The sequence below is a fragment of the Loxodonta africana genome, chromosome 10 (genome assembly GCF_030014295.1).
Source record: "Loxodonta africana isolate mLoxAfr1 chromosome 10, mLoxAfr1.hap2, whole genome shotgun sequence".
Taxonomy (NCBI): Eukaryota; Metazoa; Chordata; class Mammalia; order Proboscidea; family Elephantidae; genus Loxodonta; species Loxodonta africana.
Genome location: NC_087351.1, coordinates 27918561 through 27932481, shown reverse-complemented (window position 1 = coordinate 27932481; position 13921 = coordinate 27918561). Strand labels below are relative to the sequence as shown.

At 40.1% G+C, this 13921-nt stretch overlaps 1 protein-coding gene and 1 pseudogene across 1 annotated transcript; both read right to left on the bottom strand.

Annotated features, from left to right (window-relative positions):
- Positions 1-424: 424 nt before the first annotated feature.
- Positions 425-1605, bottom strand: LOC100670679 (olfactory receptor 11G2-like). The gene has a single exon (XM_003422827.3). It carries the CDS (start codon positions 1435-1437, stop codon positions 508-510), a length of 930 nt encoding a protein of 309 aa, XP_003422875.1. The 5' UTR covers positions 1438-1605; the 3' UTR covers positions 425-507.
- Positions 1606-10247: 8642 nt separating this feature from the next.
- On the bottom strand, positions 10248-11301 carry LOC100653527 (olfactory receptor 11H6-like; annotated as a pseudogene).
- Between the last annotated feature and the right edge of the window lie 2620 nt (positions 11302-13921).

The window sequence follows — 13921 nt, the reverse complement described above, 5'->3', positions numbered from 1 at the left end:
CGATAGAATATATTTTCATAAGGTTAAAAACCTTTGCTATTTATTTTTTTCACATATTTGGTATTTTCTATAGTGTTAGTGGTATTTATTGATCTCAAGATAGTTCTGTGTATCAAATATATTAACCTTTTGTTTATGCAAATTGATGAAAACATGAGAGATGTTCTGGGTGACAGAAATATAAGCTTAATCAGAAAACTAAAGACAATTTGTTGTTAAGCAAAGACAAAAAAAAATATAATAGAAAACTTTGGTTTTGCCCTTGTATAACTTACTAAATTTTTCAGCCTATATCTCTATCATTTGCAAAATCAGGGAATTGGAGTACATCTTCAAGATCCCTTGTAGCCCTATAAATTCTAGGAAATATAAAAAACACCATGGTATGTTACATTCAAAAACAACATTATTAATTTTCTAAGTGATATCAGTAAATTTTCTTTTTAACCAAGAAAAGTTAACAACAAATTGTCTGCCCCAAAATCCTTTTAACTAAGACTCTCATTTTTATGTTCCCAGGAATTTCTTCATTGCATGCTTCATATCTTTGTTCCTTAGACTGTATATCACAGGGTTAATGAGTGGGGTCACAACAGAGTAAAACAGGGTCACAATCTTCTGCACTCCAGCTTCATGTTCTGATGTTGGGCTCACGTACATGACCATCACTGAGCCATAGAAAAGTGAAACCACAGCCAGATGGGATCCACATGTGGAAAAGGCTTTCCTTTGTCCAACTGCTGAAGGGACTCTCAACACAGCTCTCAGAACCAGTGTGTAGGATCCCATGATGAAGAGAAAGGGAATAAATAAAACTAGAGAACTTAAGGTAGAGCTAGTCAACTCTATTGCTGGGACTCTGGTACAAGCAAGGGCTAGCAGAGGACCTGGGTCACAAAGGAAATGGTCAATGATCCTAGATCCACAGAAGGACATCTGGGAGATGATGATGATAGGTATCAGGAACCAGAGGAAACCAAGTACCCAGCAGCTGACCACAAGATTGGTGCAGAGGTGTCCAGTCATAATGGTAAGATAGTGTAGAGGCCTGCAGATTGCAAGGTATCGATCAAATGCCATAACTGCCAAGAAAAAGCATTCTGTAGAACCCAGGGAGAAGAAAAAGTAGAATTGGAGAAAGCATTCGGAGAAGGAGATGACTTTGCTCTCAAAGAGGAAGTTGGCCAACATTTTGGGGACAGTAGAGGTGACATACCAGATCTCTAAGAAGGAGAAGTTGGTGAGTAGGATGTACATGGGGGTGCGGAGTCTCTGATCCCAGCATACCACACAGATGATGGAACCATTCCCCATGAGGGTTAGGAAGTAGGCAATAGAGAAGAGCACAAAGAGGAGGATCTGACCCTCCCTGGGGCAAGGGAAGCCCAAGAGGATGAAGCCAGTGATGGAGTTATTGGGGGTGTTGAATATCCTCATGTGTGTGAGCTAGCTGTAAAAAGATTAGCATATACTGAATGACAGTGTAGCTAAATGGAGGCTCAAATACGTATTTAAGCCATCCTGGGGAATGTAATAAATGTTTGCATTCAATAATTACCTATGTCTCCTTGAAATACAATCATGTGCCACATAACATCGGTTCGGGAAACGTCAAACTGCGTATACGTCCGTGGTCTCATAAAGTTATAATAGAATTCAGAAATCCCTAATGGAGAACAGAATATAGTGGAGGTAACTGGATGTAGTGAATGCAACAGCTCCCCACATGCAACAAGTGTACCTCATGCCTCTTGTATACAAAGCAATTGCTCTGCCATTGTGTATAATGCCTATGTTGCTGGCTTATGTATATACTGTACTTTCTAGCATTATTTTAATGTGAACTTTCCCTAATTACAAATAAGAAATTTGCAACACAACAGTGTAAGCTTTGACTCGTAGGCAGCAGTATCCAATCTTGTGTTTACACAATGTCCAAATCACATAAAGTCCTATATCACAGAATGTGTTGTGGATTTTAAATGATACATGACTATACTGTCCTGGGTTAATTATTAATATTACTGAATATTAGTGGTAGACAGAGAATTTTCTTATTGTGAAATGTATGAAAGCACACATATTATATACACAATTTAATAAATCATTACACAGAAAATTCCATTGTAATTACTTCATGGTCAAGAAATAGAATATCATTTGCACCTAGAAGTTTCCTTCACTGTCCATCCCAATAACTATCTTCTGGCTCTCTGACCCTCCAATCATAACCTTCTCCTTTCCGTTATAGTAGTCACTTCCTTGCTTTTATTTATAATTTAACAACCTAAGTATGTGTAAAAATGGCATGGGGGCATTGTTGGCCTCCTCTAACTTCACAAGGGGGAAGGAGAATCAAGATCAACAGCTAAAGACTGGTTCCTATGAGGCAGAGTTCAGGCATGCCTCTTCTCTATGCCGTCTTTACTAATTCTGACACCAACCATCCCACCCATGGCAATCTCTACTTCTCTGCTGAGTTCAATAATTCATTGCAATGGCCACACAACTCAGAGACAGTACTCACAATTATGGGGTTTATTAGGGAAGTAAAAGTTACAATTCAGGTTGAGGAACCCTCAGGATACAGTTCTTCTATCAGGACAGCCTCTTCTCTGCCGTGCTCACAGGCATGCCTCTCTCTGGCCCTCGGTCTCTGCCCCTGCTCAGGCAAGTGTTACAAAGCTCTTTTAGCTCTACTGATAAATGCTCAGAGGCACCTACTCAGCCAGTAAGCCTTGGCTCTAAGGTGCTCAGCTCCAGCTCTGCGGGTAGGCAAACGTAGCTCCACCAAGTGCCTGGAGGCACCCTACTCCTCAAACAAGCCTCCTACCCGAAGGCACTCAGCTAGCTCCGAGAGCCGGAAAGTCTACAGCACAATCTCCTGCCAGTCTCTCCTGTTGCCATTTCTCTGCCACCACTTCGTGCCATCTTCAGTGTTACAGCTCTCTTTCTCTGTCTCGCTGTATCTGTCTGTCTCTCTCTCTCCCTGTCTCCTGGTTCCAGGAGCTTCTAAGCGCAGGAATTCTGGGTCCAAAGGACATGCTACACTCTTGGCCCTTCTTCCTTGGTGGTGATGAGATCATGTCCTTCCCACCTCTGTGATGGCTCATTTCAAGGCCATTGGGAAGGCAAAACTGACCAATCCCCTTAGTAGGCCACAAGTACCCTATTTGCAAAAATCTGTTAATAATTTATCTTCTAAACACTACACCACCTTATTACCTGAATCAGGAAACGGAATCCCAAACTGAAGTTTCTCAGATAATTTTCCTTTTCATCTTCTTGGCAATAACCAGAGAGGAACAAAGAGGTAGAAACAGTTGTGATAAAGATCCTTGATGTGTTTGTTGGAGCATGGAGGAGTTATAAGCAAAGGCTACTAGGCAGTAAGCCCTGTTTTTCCTGATCCTTGAGGATCCATTTACTGCTTCTAAAAGGGGAACAGTGTCAAGAGACAGCTCTATGCTTACTATCCACTTCCCTTGGGGTCTGCCTTCATTTTCTTTTTGCAAGTTGAAACAACATATTTTCTTGGCTTCAAACATCTTATAGGTGGCATGAAATATTAAAAATCAGTTTATTAATTATTTGATGAATTTATCAACTAATAATTAAATCTCTAAATCCCCTCATAGTTCCTACCACATGGCCAAAGAAATATCTTACAGGCCTGAAAGAGGAAAAAAATACAAGAGCAGCCGCTGGCATCCAGAACTGATCTGACATTCACAGCTAGACCTTAATGTTATTACAAGCTGGTGTGATCACAGCTGGGCCATGCTATTCTCCTACTGGATATAAACGATCTCACAGAGTATCCACCTCAGTCAACATTACTCTGAGACCATGATAAAATCAGACAAAACAAGGCACTTCATAATTTTGGCTAAGCACAGAAAAAAACAATTTCACTTCGCTACCCTTAAAATACCAAACACCATTTTCTCATGGCTAAAATGAGTGGCTTTTTTTTTTTTATTTAAACAAATTACAGCTTTCTTCTCATTCTAGTATATAGACAAGATTTGTCGAGATACCCAATCATAGACTTGCCCCCTTTCCTGACAACACCCAATCTGGAGCAAACCTCTGCTTCCTTAGTTGTTAGTTGCCACCTATTGAATTCCAAAGGTTTTCAAGGTTGTGACCTTTTAGAAGCAAATAGCTAGACCTGTCTTCTCAGGCACCTCTGGGTGAGTACGAACTGCCAACATTTCAGCTAGTAGTTGAGTACTTAACCATTTATGCCACCCAGAGACCCAGTGCTTCCTTAGATCCCTCCCCAAATCACCTAACCAAAGCTCAAATCCTATAATAAGTTCTTTCCATAGCTCCCCCCGGTATGTGCTCTTCCTCATTACAGTGAGTAATAAACCCAACTTGCTCATCTATAGGTGTTCGTGTGGTCTTTGGCTAAAGGGCATTAAGAAACCTAACGCAGACTATGATGGCTGGGACACCTGCAGTTTTTCAAAAAGACTTCACTTATCCACCTCCAAGAAAACAGTGGCCTCTGGGGAACACGTTCCAGGCCCAAAGATGTTCCTGGTTAAGGTTGTAAACTGACCCCATGAATGCCAGTAAATTTCCATTAGTCCTTGAGCCAGATTTGCCCCATCCCACATGCACAGAAGGGTCAGCTGTGACTTTTAACTGACCTGAAGTGAGGATGAAGCAACAGGTGGAAAGAACCAGAAGGAAAATCATCACTGGACCCTATTAGGAAGCAAGAAGTCCAACAAGAACTATGTCACCTCCTGTTTCCTTGCCACCTTCTAGAATTTTCCCTCCCAAGTAGCCACCATGTTGCTGCCCAAATCACATATAACTCCTGCTTCCCCGTAGCTCAGGGAGCCAGATCTGAGCAGCTTCCTCCCAGTTCCTTGCTCTGTGCATTGCAATAAAGTTACTTTCTCTTTCTCAAAGACCAGTGTCCAGATTATTGGCAAGTCTGAGCGCGCCAGACAGAACTCACCTTCCGAGGTTAGGCAACAAGGTCAGTCAGAGCAGGGTCATTCTGCAGCTGCTCTCTGGCCAGTTTCAGTTGGGAGATGGGCTCCAAGGTTTACCCATCCTCAACAGAAGGACAGGTCTTTTAACAGAGCTGATCTCCTATCCCTGTACCTTCCGTACTGTGGGAGATATTTTCATCTAAAATGCCAGTTAGTTCAGCTCACTTCCCTTTTTGGGCACTGTTATGGATTGAACTGTGTCCCCCAAAAATGTGTATCAATTTGGCTAGGCCATGATTCCTAGTATTGTGTGATTGTCCACCATTTTGTCATCTGATGCGATTTTCCTCTGTGTTGTAAATCCTACCTCTATGATATTAATGAGGCAGAATTAGAGGCAATTATGTTAATTAGGCAGGGCTCAAATCTATCGGATTAGATTGTATTTTAAGTCAATAATTTTTGAGATATAAAAGAGAGAAGCAAGCAGAGAGACATGGGGACCTCATTACCACCAGGCAAGTAGAACCAGGAGGATAGCGGGTCCTTTGGACCTGGGGTCCCTCCGATGAAAAGCTCCTAGACCAGGTAAAGACTGATAACAAGGACTTCCTCCCAGAGCCAACACAGAGAGAAAACATTCCCCTGGAGCTGCCACCCTGAATTTGGGCTTCTAGCTAGCCTCCTAAACTGTGAGAATAAATTTCTCTTTGTTAAAGCCATCAGCTCGTGGTATTTCTGTTATAGCAGCACTAGATAACTAAGACAGGCACTGTTAATATTTCTGTCTATGACATTAAATTCAAAGTCCTAGGACTGACAAATGAGGCACTGTGCAGTGCAGACTCAGTCTCTTTACTGCCCCACTTGTCAAGAGTTTTTTTGCAGATATCTCCATGTCTTAGTAACACCGAACCACTTGGGTACACCGTTGGAACTCAAAAAATATATGTTGAAGGAGTAATTTAATTCTTTGGAAAAGTAAAAGAGCACCCAGTGTGAGTGCTGTGCAATGATAAAGTCAATCCACTTGGAGAAAGTTACCTGCAAAAGCAGGTATCGAGGGTTGAAATAGATTAACAGTGTTCCGGAGTATCTGTGCTACTCTTTGCCTTTTTTTCAGTCCATTCGTACCCCTTCTCCATCTCTGAGAGTAACCCAAGAATGCACTTTATTTTTAAAACACATTCAAGGGGGTATAATTGACATACAATAAGCTGTATGCACTTCAAGTGTGTATTTTGGTAAATTTTCACATATGTATGTACCTGTGAGACCATCAGCATGATCAAGATAGTGAACATAACCATGACACCCAAAAGTTTCCTTGTGCTCCATGTTTATACCTCCCTCTTCCTCCCCTTCTTTGTTCCACTCCCCAGGAAACCACTGATCTCATTTTCACTGTTTCCTATAGTGTTATATGAATGAAATCATACAGCATGTACTTGTCTTTGTCTGGCTTCTTTCACTTAGCATAGTTATTTAGAGATTCATACATGTTGTTGCATGTATCAATAATTTATTCCTTTTGTGAATATTTTATGAATATTGAATTTTAATATTCAACTGTATGGATATGCCACTTGTTAATGGATATTTAAGTTGTTTCCAGTCTTTGATTATTGGTTAACAATGTTGAACATTTTCTTTTTATTGTGCTTTAGGTGAAAGTTTACAGCTCTAGATAGTTTCTCATTCAAAAATTTAAACACATATTGTTTGTGACATTAGTTGAAATTCCCACAATGTGACAGCACTCTTCCCCTTTCCACCCCGGGTTCCCCATGTCAGTTTGTCCAATTTTCATATCCCTTCCTGCCATCTCTTCCTGCTTTTGGGCAAGAGTTGCCCATTTGATCTCATATATTTGATTGAAATAAGAATCTTGTTCCTCATGTGTGATATTATTTGTTTTATAGGCCCGTCTAATCTTTGTCTTAAAAGCGTACTTACAGACAGCTTCAGTTCTGAGTTAGCATAATGTCTTGGGGCCGTAGTCAGACCAGTAAGTCTGACCGTTTTTTGTGAATTTGATTTTTTTTCAACATTGTTCTCCCTCTCTGTCTGGAACTCTCTATTGTGATCCCTGTTAGAGCAGTTGGTGGTGGTAGCAGGCACCATCTAGTTCTTCTGGGCTCAGGCTGGTAGAGGCCCTAGTTCATGTGGTCCGTTAGTTCTTTGGACTTTTTCCTTTCACCTTTGGTTTTCTTCATTCTCCTTTACTTTGGATGAAATGGGACCACTGAATGTGTCTTAGATGGCCACTCGTAAGCTTTTTAGACCCCAGACGCTACTCACCAAAGTTGCATGTAGAACATTTTCTTTGTGAACTGTGTTATGCCATTTGCCATTGCCCCCAGCGCTCAGCCCCATTAACTCAGTCCCTCAGAGTGTTTGAACACGCCTAGGAACCCTCTATGGCTTTGCCTTGGTCAAGTTGTGCTGATTTCCCCTATATTGTATGTTGTCTTTCCCTTCATCAAAGTTGACAATTGTCTACTAATTAGTGATTTCTGCTCCCCATCCTTTCCCACCCTCATAACCATCAAATAATGTATTTTTTCTCTGTGTAAACATTTTCTTGAATTCTGATAATAGTGATCTCATACAATATTTGTCATTTTATGATAGACTTATTTCACTCAGCATAATGCCCTTCAGATCCATCCATATTGTGAGATGTGTCATAGATTCATCATTGTTCTTTACCATTGCATAGTGAATATGTTTTAGTCTGATAATTTTTCATCTGTTTTTTTTCAGGTGAAATGCCTATTCTAATATTTTGACCATTTACCATGCAAGAGGCCCAGGATTGGCTCTGACCAATGTTCCTCAATTATAGCCACTACCCGTCTTCAATGCAGGCTTATTGTGATGTTGAATAGGTTCCATCTAAGCTTCCAGATTAAGAAAGGTTAGGAAGAAAGGTCTAGTGATCTACTTCCAAAAATCAGCCAATGAAAACACTATGGATCTTAACAGTCCAATCTGCAGCCAATCATGGAAATGGTGTGGGACCGGGCAGCATTTGCTTCCATTGTGCATGGGATCACTGTGAGTAGGGGGGTTGACTCAATGGCGGCTAACAACAACAACAAGGAGCCATAAGAATTTTACTTTCTCTGAGGAATCCATTTGTTTTCTTCTCACAGATAATGAAAATCATGTATGCATAATGCTCCCCCCTTTCCTCATTTTGCTTAAAAGGGAGTTCAGAATAAATTTAGGGACTAGACTTTAATAACAATACAAAATCTTACAGTTCAGAAACCTTCATTGTATTTTTTCCTTCTAGATTCATATTTTTCCTTCTCTGTCTTTGCATTTTTTGTTGGTTATATCAAATCTTTTATAAAACAAAGTGGAATATAGTAAAATAAACAAAAAAATAAACAAAGGCATATATAAATAAACATATAGGTAAATAAGTAGTTTCAAGTGAAGAATAGTTTATGAAGGTGGTGATATTTTTATTAAGACTTTACTTTTATGTATAGTATTGAATCCACCACTAAGAAAAAAATATATATGTTTTTTTTTGGTTAGTGGTGAACAGGTCCCTCAAAAGTTCAGATCAAATTCTAACTCTTTACTGTTGCCAAAGGGTTCTAGGTGATCTGACCCTGCCTACTTCTCCAGCCTTATATGCAATTTTCCTCCTGTGTAGCCAATATTAACTTTTCCTGTTCTTTAAAAACCCCAAACATATACCTACACTTACTTGGAACTAGCTTCCTCTAGATCTTTGCCTTGCTTGCTCCATCTCTTTGAAATAGCACCTCCTCAGAAAGCCATTCCCTGAGCACGCTATCTAAATTACCCCTCAACCTACCTCAATATTTTTAAATTCCTACTCTCTTTTATTTTTTCATAACACTTATGACTACTGAATTACAGATTATGTGTTTAACTGCTTTTTACATGTCTTCTTTACTAGAATGTAAGCTTCACAAAGGCAGGGACTTGGTCATGTCAATAAATGTTTATTGAATTAATGAAATGCATCAATCTCAGATGCCAACAGACCAAATTGTTTTTGACCAAATAGACCAAATCACCTGGAGCTGCTATCAAATCCTTCTGCATCTGCTCTTTTCCTCCCTCGATATCTTAGAATCACTCTGGGTTTTTTTTTCCCCCTGCTTTTACCAGTTCCGGGCTGTGTGTTCAACTTAAGCTTCCTTCTTTTGAAACTATCCCCAGAGTGTAATGCCACTGCAAGCTAATCTTTAAAAAGATAACCCTATTCCAGATATTTTAACTGTCTTTCACAGGTAGGGGAAGCTAAGGGGAGCATAATTTAGTGCTTATTTTAGGGGATGTCTTGAAAGTTGAATTGGGAGGAAAAAAAAAAAGAGCTTCTACTGTCATAAGTGTTTTAATCATAGTATTCACTGTACCTTCTTTCCTTTTCCCTGCTAAAAGCAGAACTAATATAAGATTTTTATATCTCTGCTTGTATCACATACTTACTTAATGTCTCTAAAAGACCAATCTGTAGATTGGTGCTGGTCCAGGTGCATTGGAATCACCTGACTGAATTAAAATGAAGATTTTCAGGGTTCCCCTAAAGATTCTGCTTTAGGAGATTTGAAGAAAGGCCTGGATATCTGTTCTTTTAAAAAGTTTCCCAAGTAATTATGAAACACGCTTGGGAGGGAGTTCTTTAGATCATTCTTAATAACTTGGATGCCAATTAAATAAATATTTTAGCTCAGTTATGATTTATTGAGTGGCACTAATTTCCTTTTATCTTAGCCAAAATGATGTGAATGCTTTATTCCCCTGCTAAGAGTACAGTAGAGACACTAGGATGGAAAAAAACAAGCATAAGAATGGAATATGCACTTATCAGAGGTAAAAACAAAACAAAACAAAAACACGAGGTCAGGGACTAGGTAAATAATCACACAGAGAAGGGGAGCCCTGGTGGCACAGTCTTTATGAGCTAGGCTGCTAATCAAAAACTCAGCAGCTCAAGTCCCCCAGCCACTCCTTGGGAACCCTGTGGGGCAGTTCTACTCTGTCCTATAGGGTTGCTATGAGTTGGAACTGACTTGATGGCACCTAACAATAACAAAAGGGGAAGAAATTATTGGAGAAAGGTCTAACATCCAGATATCCAGGTCATTTAATTCAAATTACCAGCTACGAAGTCCTAATTTGCAGGCAAGATCTGGTTTAATTGAGTTGCTCGTATTCATTCCTTGACTAGGCAGAAATAAATAAGTGTGGGTCTGGGTGTATAGGTGCAAATGAACAGAAGCTTACCTTTTACTTGGGAATAGAAATGGAGGAAAAATAGCCTGACCCTGGTAAACTCATTTGTTCCATTTACTTTGATCAATTTTCACATACATCTGAATTTTTCTCAAGCCAGCCTTCATGTCCTTGTTCCGGAGACTGTAGATCAGAGGGTTTACCAGTGGGGTCACTGATGAGTAGACCAAGGTTACAATCTTCTGTACCCTAGGTGGATTTCCAGAGTTTGGGCTGATGTACATCATCATCACGGTCCCATAGAACAGAGTCACCACCACTATGGTGGGAACCACAGGTAGAAAAAGCCTTACGCCTGCCAGCTGCTGAAGGGACCCGTAACACTGCTCTCAGAACCAGGGTGTATGACCCAATGATGAAGAAGGTGATAAAGGTAATAAGAGAATTCAATATAGAACAAGAAAGCTCAATCCCAGAGGTGGGGATGCAAGACAGGGCCAGAAGGGGACCGGGGTCACAGACAAAGTGGTCAATGGTATTGGGGCCACAAAAGGGGAGTTGTGTGATAAAATAGATAGGGACTCGGTAACAGAGGAAGGGTGTCACCCAGCAGATGACCACCAAGTTCATGCAGAGATGATTGGTCATGATGGTTGGGTAGTGGAGAGGCCTGCAGATGGCTAAGTACCGATCAAAAGCCATGAGGGGCAGTAAGAAGGTTTCAGTGATACCCATGGAGAAGAAGAAGTAGAACTGGAGGAAGCAGGCAGTGAAAGAGAGGGTTTTAGCTTCAGATAGGAAGTTACCTAACATATTGGGAACAGTAGTGTTGATGTAACAGATCTCCAGGAAGGAGAAGTTGGCCAGCAGAATGTACATGGGGGTGTGGAGCCTTCGATCCAGCATCACTGCACAGATGATGGCCCCATTGCCCATCAGTGTCAGGATGTAAGTCACAGAGAACAGCATGAAGAGGAGGACCTGGATCTTTCTGGAGCAGGGGAAACTCAGGAGTATAAATTCAGTTACTGTGTTCACTCCTGACATATTCATGGCTTCCTAAGGGGTGAAGAGGAAAAGAGTAACAATGACTCAGGCAACCTTACTACTTAATTCTCAGGGGTATTTCTTTCTGTCTTTTTTTTTTTTTTTTGGAAATTCATGAGTTCTTCATGTTATGTTATTACATAGATAATAATCTTACTCTCCTGCTGAAGACTGTTGAGCTTTGACAGTGCTTGATATGATTTGACACTTTGAGTCCTTGAACCCTTGTTCCCCTTTCAGAATTTTTTCAAAAGTAGAGGACAGAATCCTGTGCAGTAAGCATCTTGGAGGAGATTAATAACAGCACTTATAAACATGTGTAAGGAAATATGAAAATCATATATAGAATAAGATATGAAACACTTTTAATATTGGACACATAATTTCAATTACTTGGATGTTTGGAATCAGAAACACAAATGCTATGCATCAGAGAAGGAGAAGAAGGAGAATGGTAATGAACAAAGTCTTTATGATATTCACTTTTGTTCTGCATCAGAGTTAGAGTTATACAATTAATAGTTTTAAGGTGATGTTATACCCCATTCAAAACCCCATTCAGAATGTCAAATGTGCTGCCCTTTCTTTAGTGTTCATCAAGCTTGTTAATGCAGGAAATCTTTGAACATCTAAAAACCAGTTGAGTTGGTTCTGACAGCTGGCAGTCCCATGTGTTGCAGAGTAGTACAGCTCCACAGGGTTTTCACGGCTGTGATCTTTTGGAAGCAGATCACCAGGACTTTCTTCCAAGACAGCCACCTTTCAATTAGTAGGTGAGAGCTTAACAATTTGCACCACCCAGGGAGACTTTTTGAATATCTAGGCATCTACATGATGGCTTTCTGTTTGATTCCGTATTTCACCAGCTAAATTAAAATACTACTGTTTAACCTTGATCTAAGTTACAATTCTCCTTACAGGTAAAAAAAAAAAAAAAATGAGGAATAGATGTGGTATCTAATTTTAAAATTTTTGCCTAAGGTGTCAAAATTTCTCTAAGGCTCCTACTCTTCTCATTTTCAGATGGATGCAAAAGATTACAAGTCTCAAGCATACACAAACAGAGACCCCTGGGACAAATGGCAGGGCTGTAAAGTCTCTCTCCAGATAAGGATTCCCTCTGTTGCTCTCATCACATTATGGGCATGGGAAGGAGGATTTGTATTGAGAAGGGCAGGGAAAGCTGGGAAGTCATTGTAATTTTGGAGTATAAAAAATCTTCATGAAAGCTTCCTTCTCAGACTTAAACTTTGTCTAGAACATTGCCTGACTTTCGTTGTGAGAGGGGCAAAACAAGGTCAATAAAATTTCCTGAGATTCTGTAGCCAATAGTTTGGTCTTAATTTACTTTCTGGATCCCCTTAGTTAATGATGGACAGTCTTTAACTGGGCCTAAATGATTCCCAAGTGACATGATTGAGTGATGATATTTATTTAGGAAAATATAAGCCCAGAGCACAGCTCCACTTTTACTTGTTTTTTATATTCTAGCTAAGCATATTTATTATGTATTAGTTATAAAATATGTTACTTTCCACATCACATAATGCCATACCTTTAAGGATGATCTTGATTATCGCAATTGGAGACACAATGGGATGGAAGAGGCTCAGAACTTTTCAGGTCAAACTTCACTGTAAGGCGTCTCTTCAGTGATTGTCTCTGGTGTGGCAAAGCTGAGAGTGTGTCCTCTGTAGCAGGAAATCAAAGTACCCAGGAGACTAAAAAAACCATGAGGAAAGAATAAGAAAAGCAAGAAGAGATAATTGGTAACTAATATGTATGAGCATTCCGATGGCTTCACAAACCAAGTGGAAATGTATTTTACCAATTTGGAATGCTAAATCAGGTCATTGCTCTCCCATCTTTCAGTGGCTATCATCTCACCTTAGGCAGAGCCATACATGCCAGAAGAGGAGAAGTGAAGTTTATTTCAGCCCTGCCCCTCATCAACCCTTTCCCAAACCTTTCCAGATGACACTTTGCCAATGTCTCTGTTCCCCTAAAGAATTGGTTCTGATTGGTTAATAAAGACAGCATTCATATACTACTGAGGTTTTTTCCTCACCTTCACCTCTCCTGAGTTTCCCCAGCCCTCTAAGTTTTAAGGATGAGTCTCCTTACATTCATTCATGCAACTTGATATACTGTTTTTTTTACAGCTGCACATTAGAAGACATAGCTAAACAGCAAGCCTAAGAGCTGTCGTATACTTATATCTCTTCTGAATCCATCTCTGCATAGAACTGACAGGTCTGACTTGTAATCTTCTGTTTTTACTGCAACGAACGGCAGGCAGGATGGGAGGCATAGCATTCTTGGCAGCCAGCAGCCAGAGAAGGGACTTACATTGCTGGACCCTCAGTATTCGTTTGCGGGAAAAGTGACATATTTGCTATACAACAGGGACTTACCTATGTTGGTCTGAAAGCCGTGTCTTATGCATCCTAAGGGATATAGTCTCCTATGAATTCTAAAAGTGGGACTTTATGCAGGAAAATTGTCAGTCATACCCCAAAGGTTCTTTTCCCTCTGGACCCCATTAATTGGCTCTTGGGACTCAGTTTTTCCATTGATAATCACATCAGTCATGTTATTTTAGAGCAGATGTTTATTTTGGTTCTGTTCAAAAGTTGCTGTTTTGATGGTGCAAACACCAGCAACACTAGCTTATTTAGAACACTAGGTTTATG

Excerpts from the sequence above, each read along its gene's own strand:
- LOC100670679 (XM_003422827.3), bottom strand. The coding sequence starts at position 1,437 with ATGAGGATATTCAACACCCCCAATAACTCCATCACTGGCTTCATCCTC.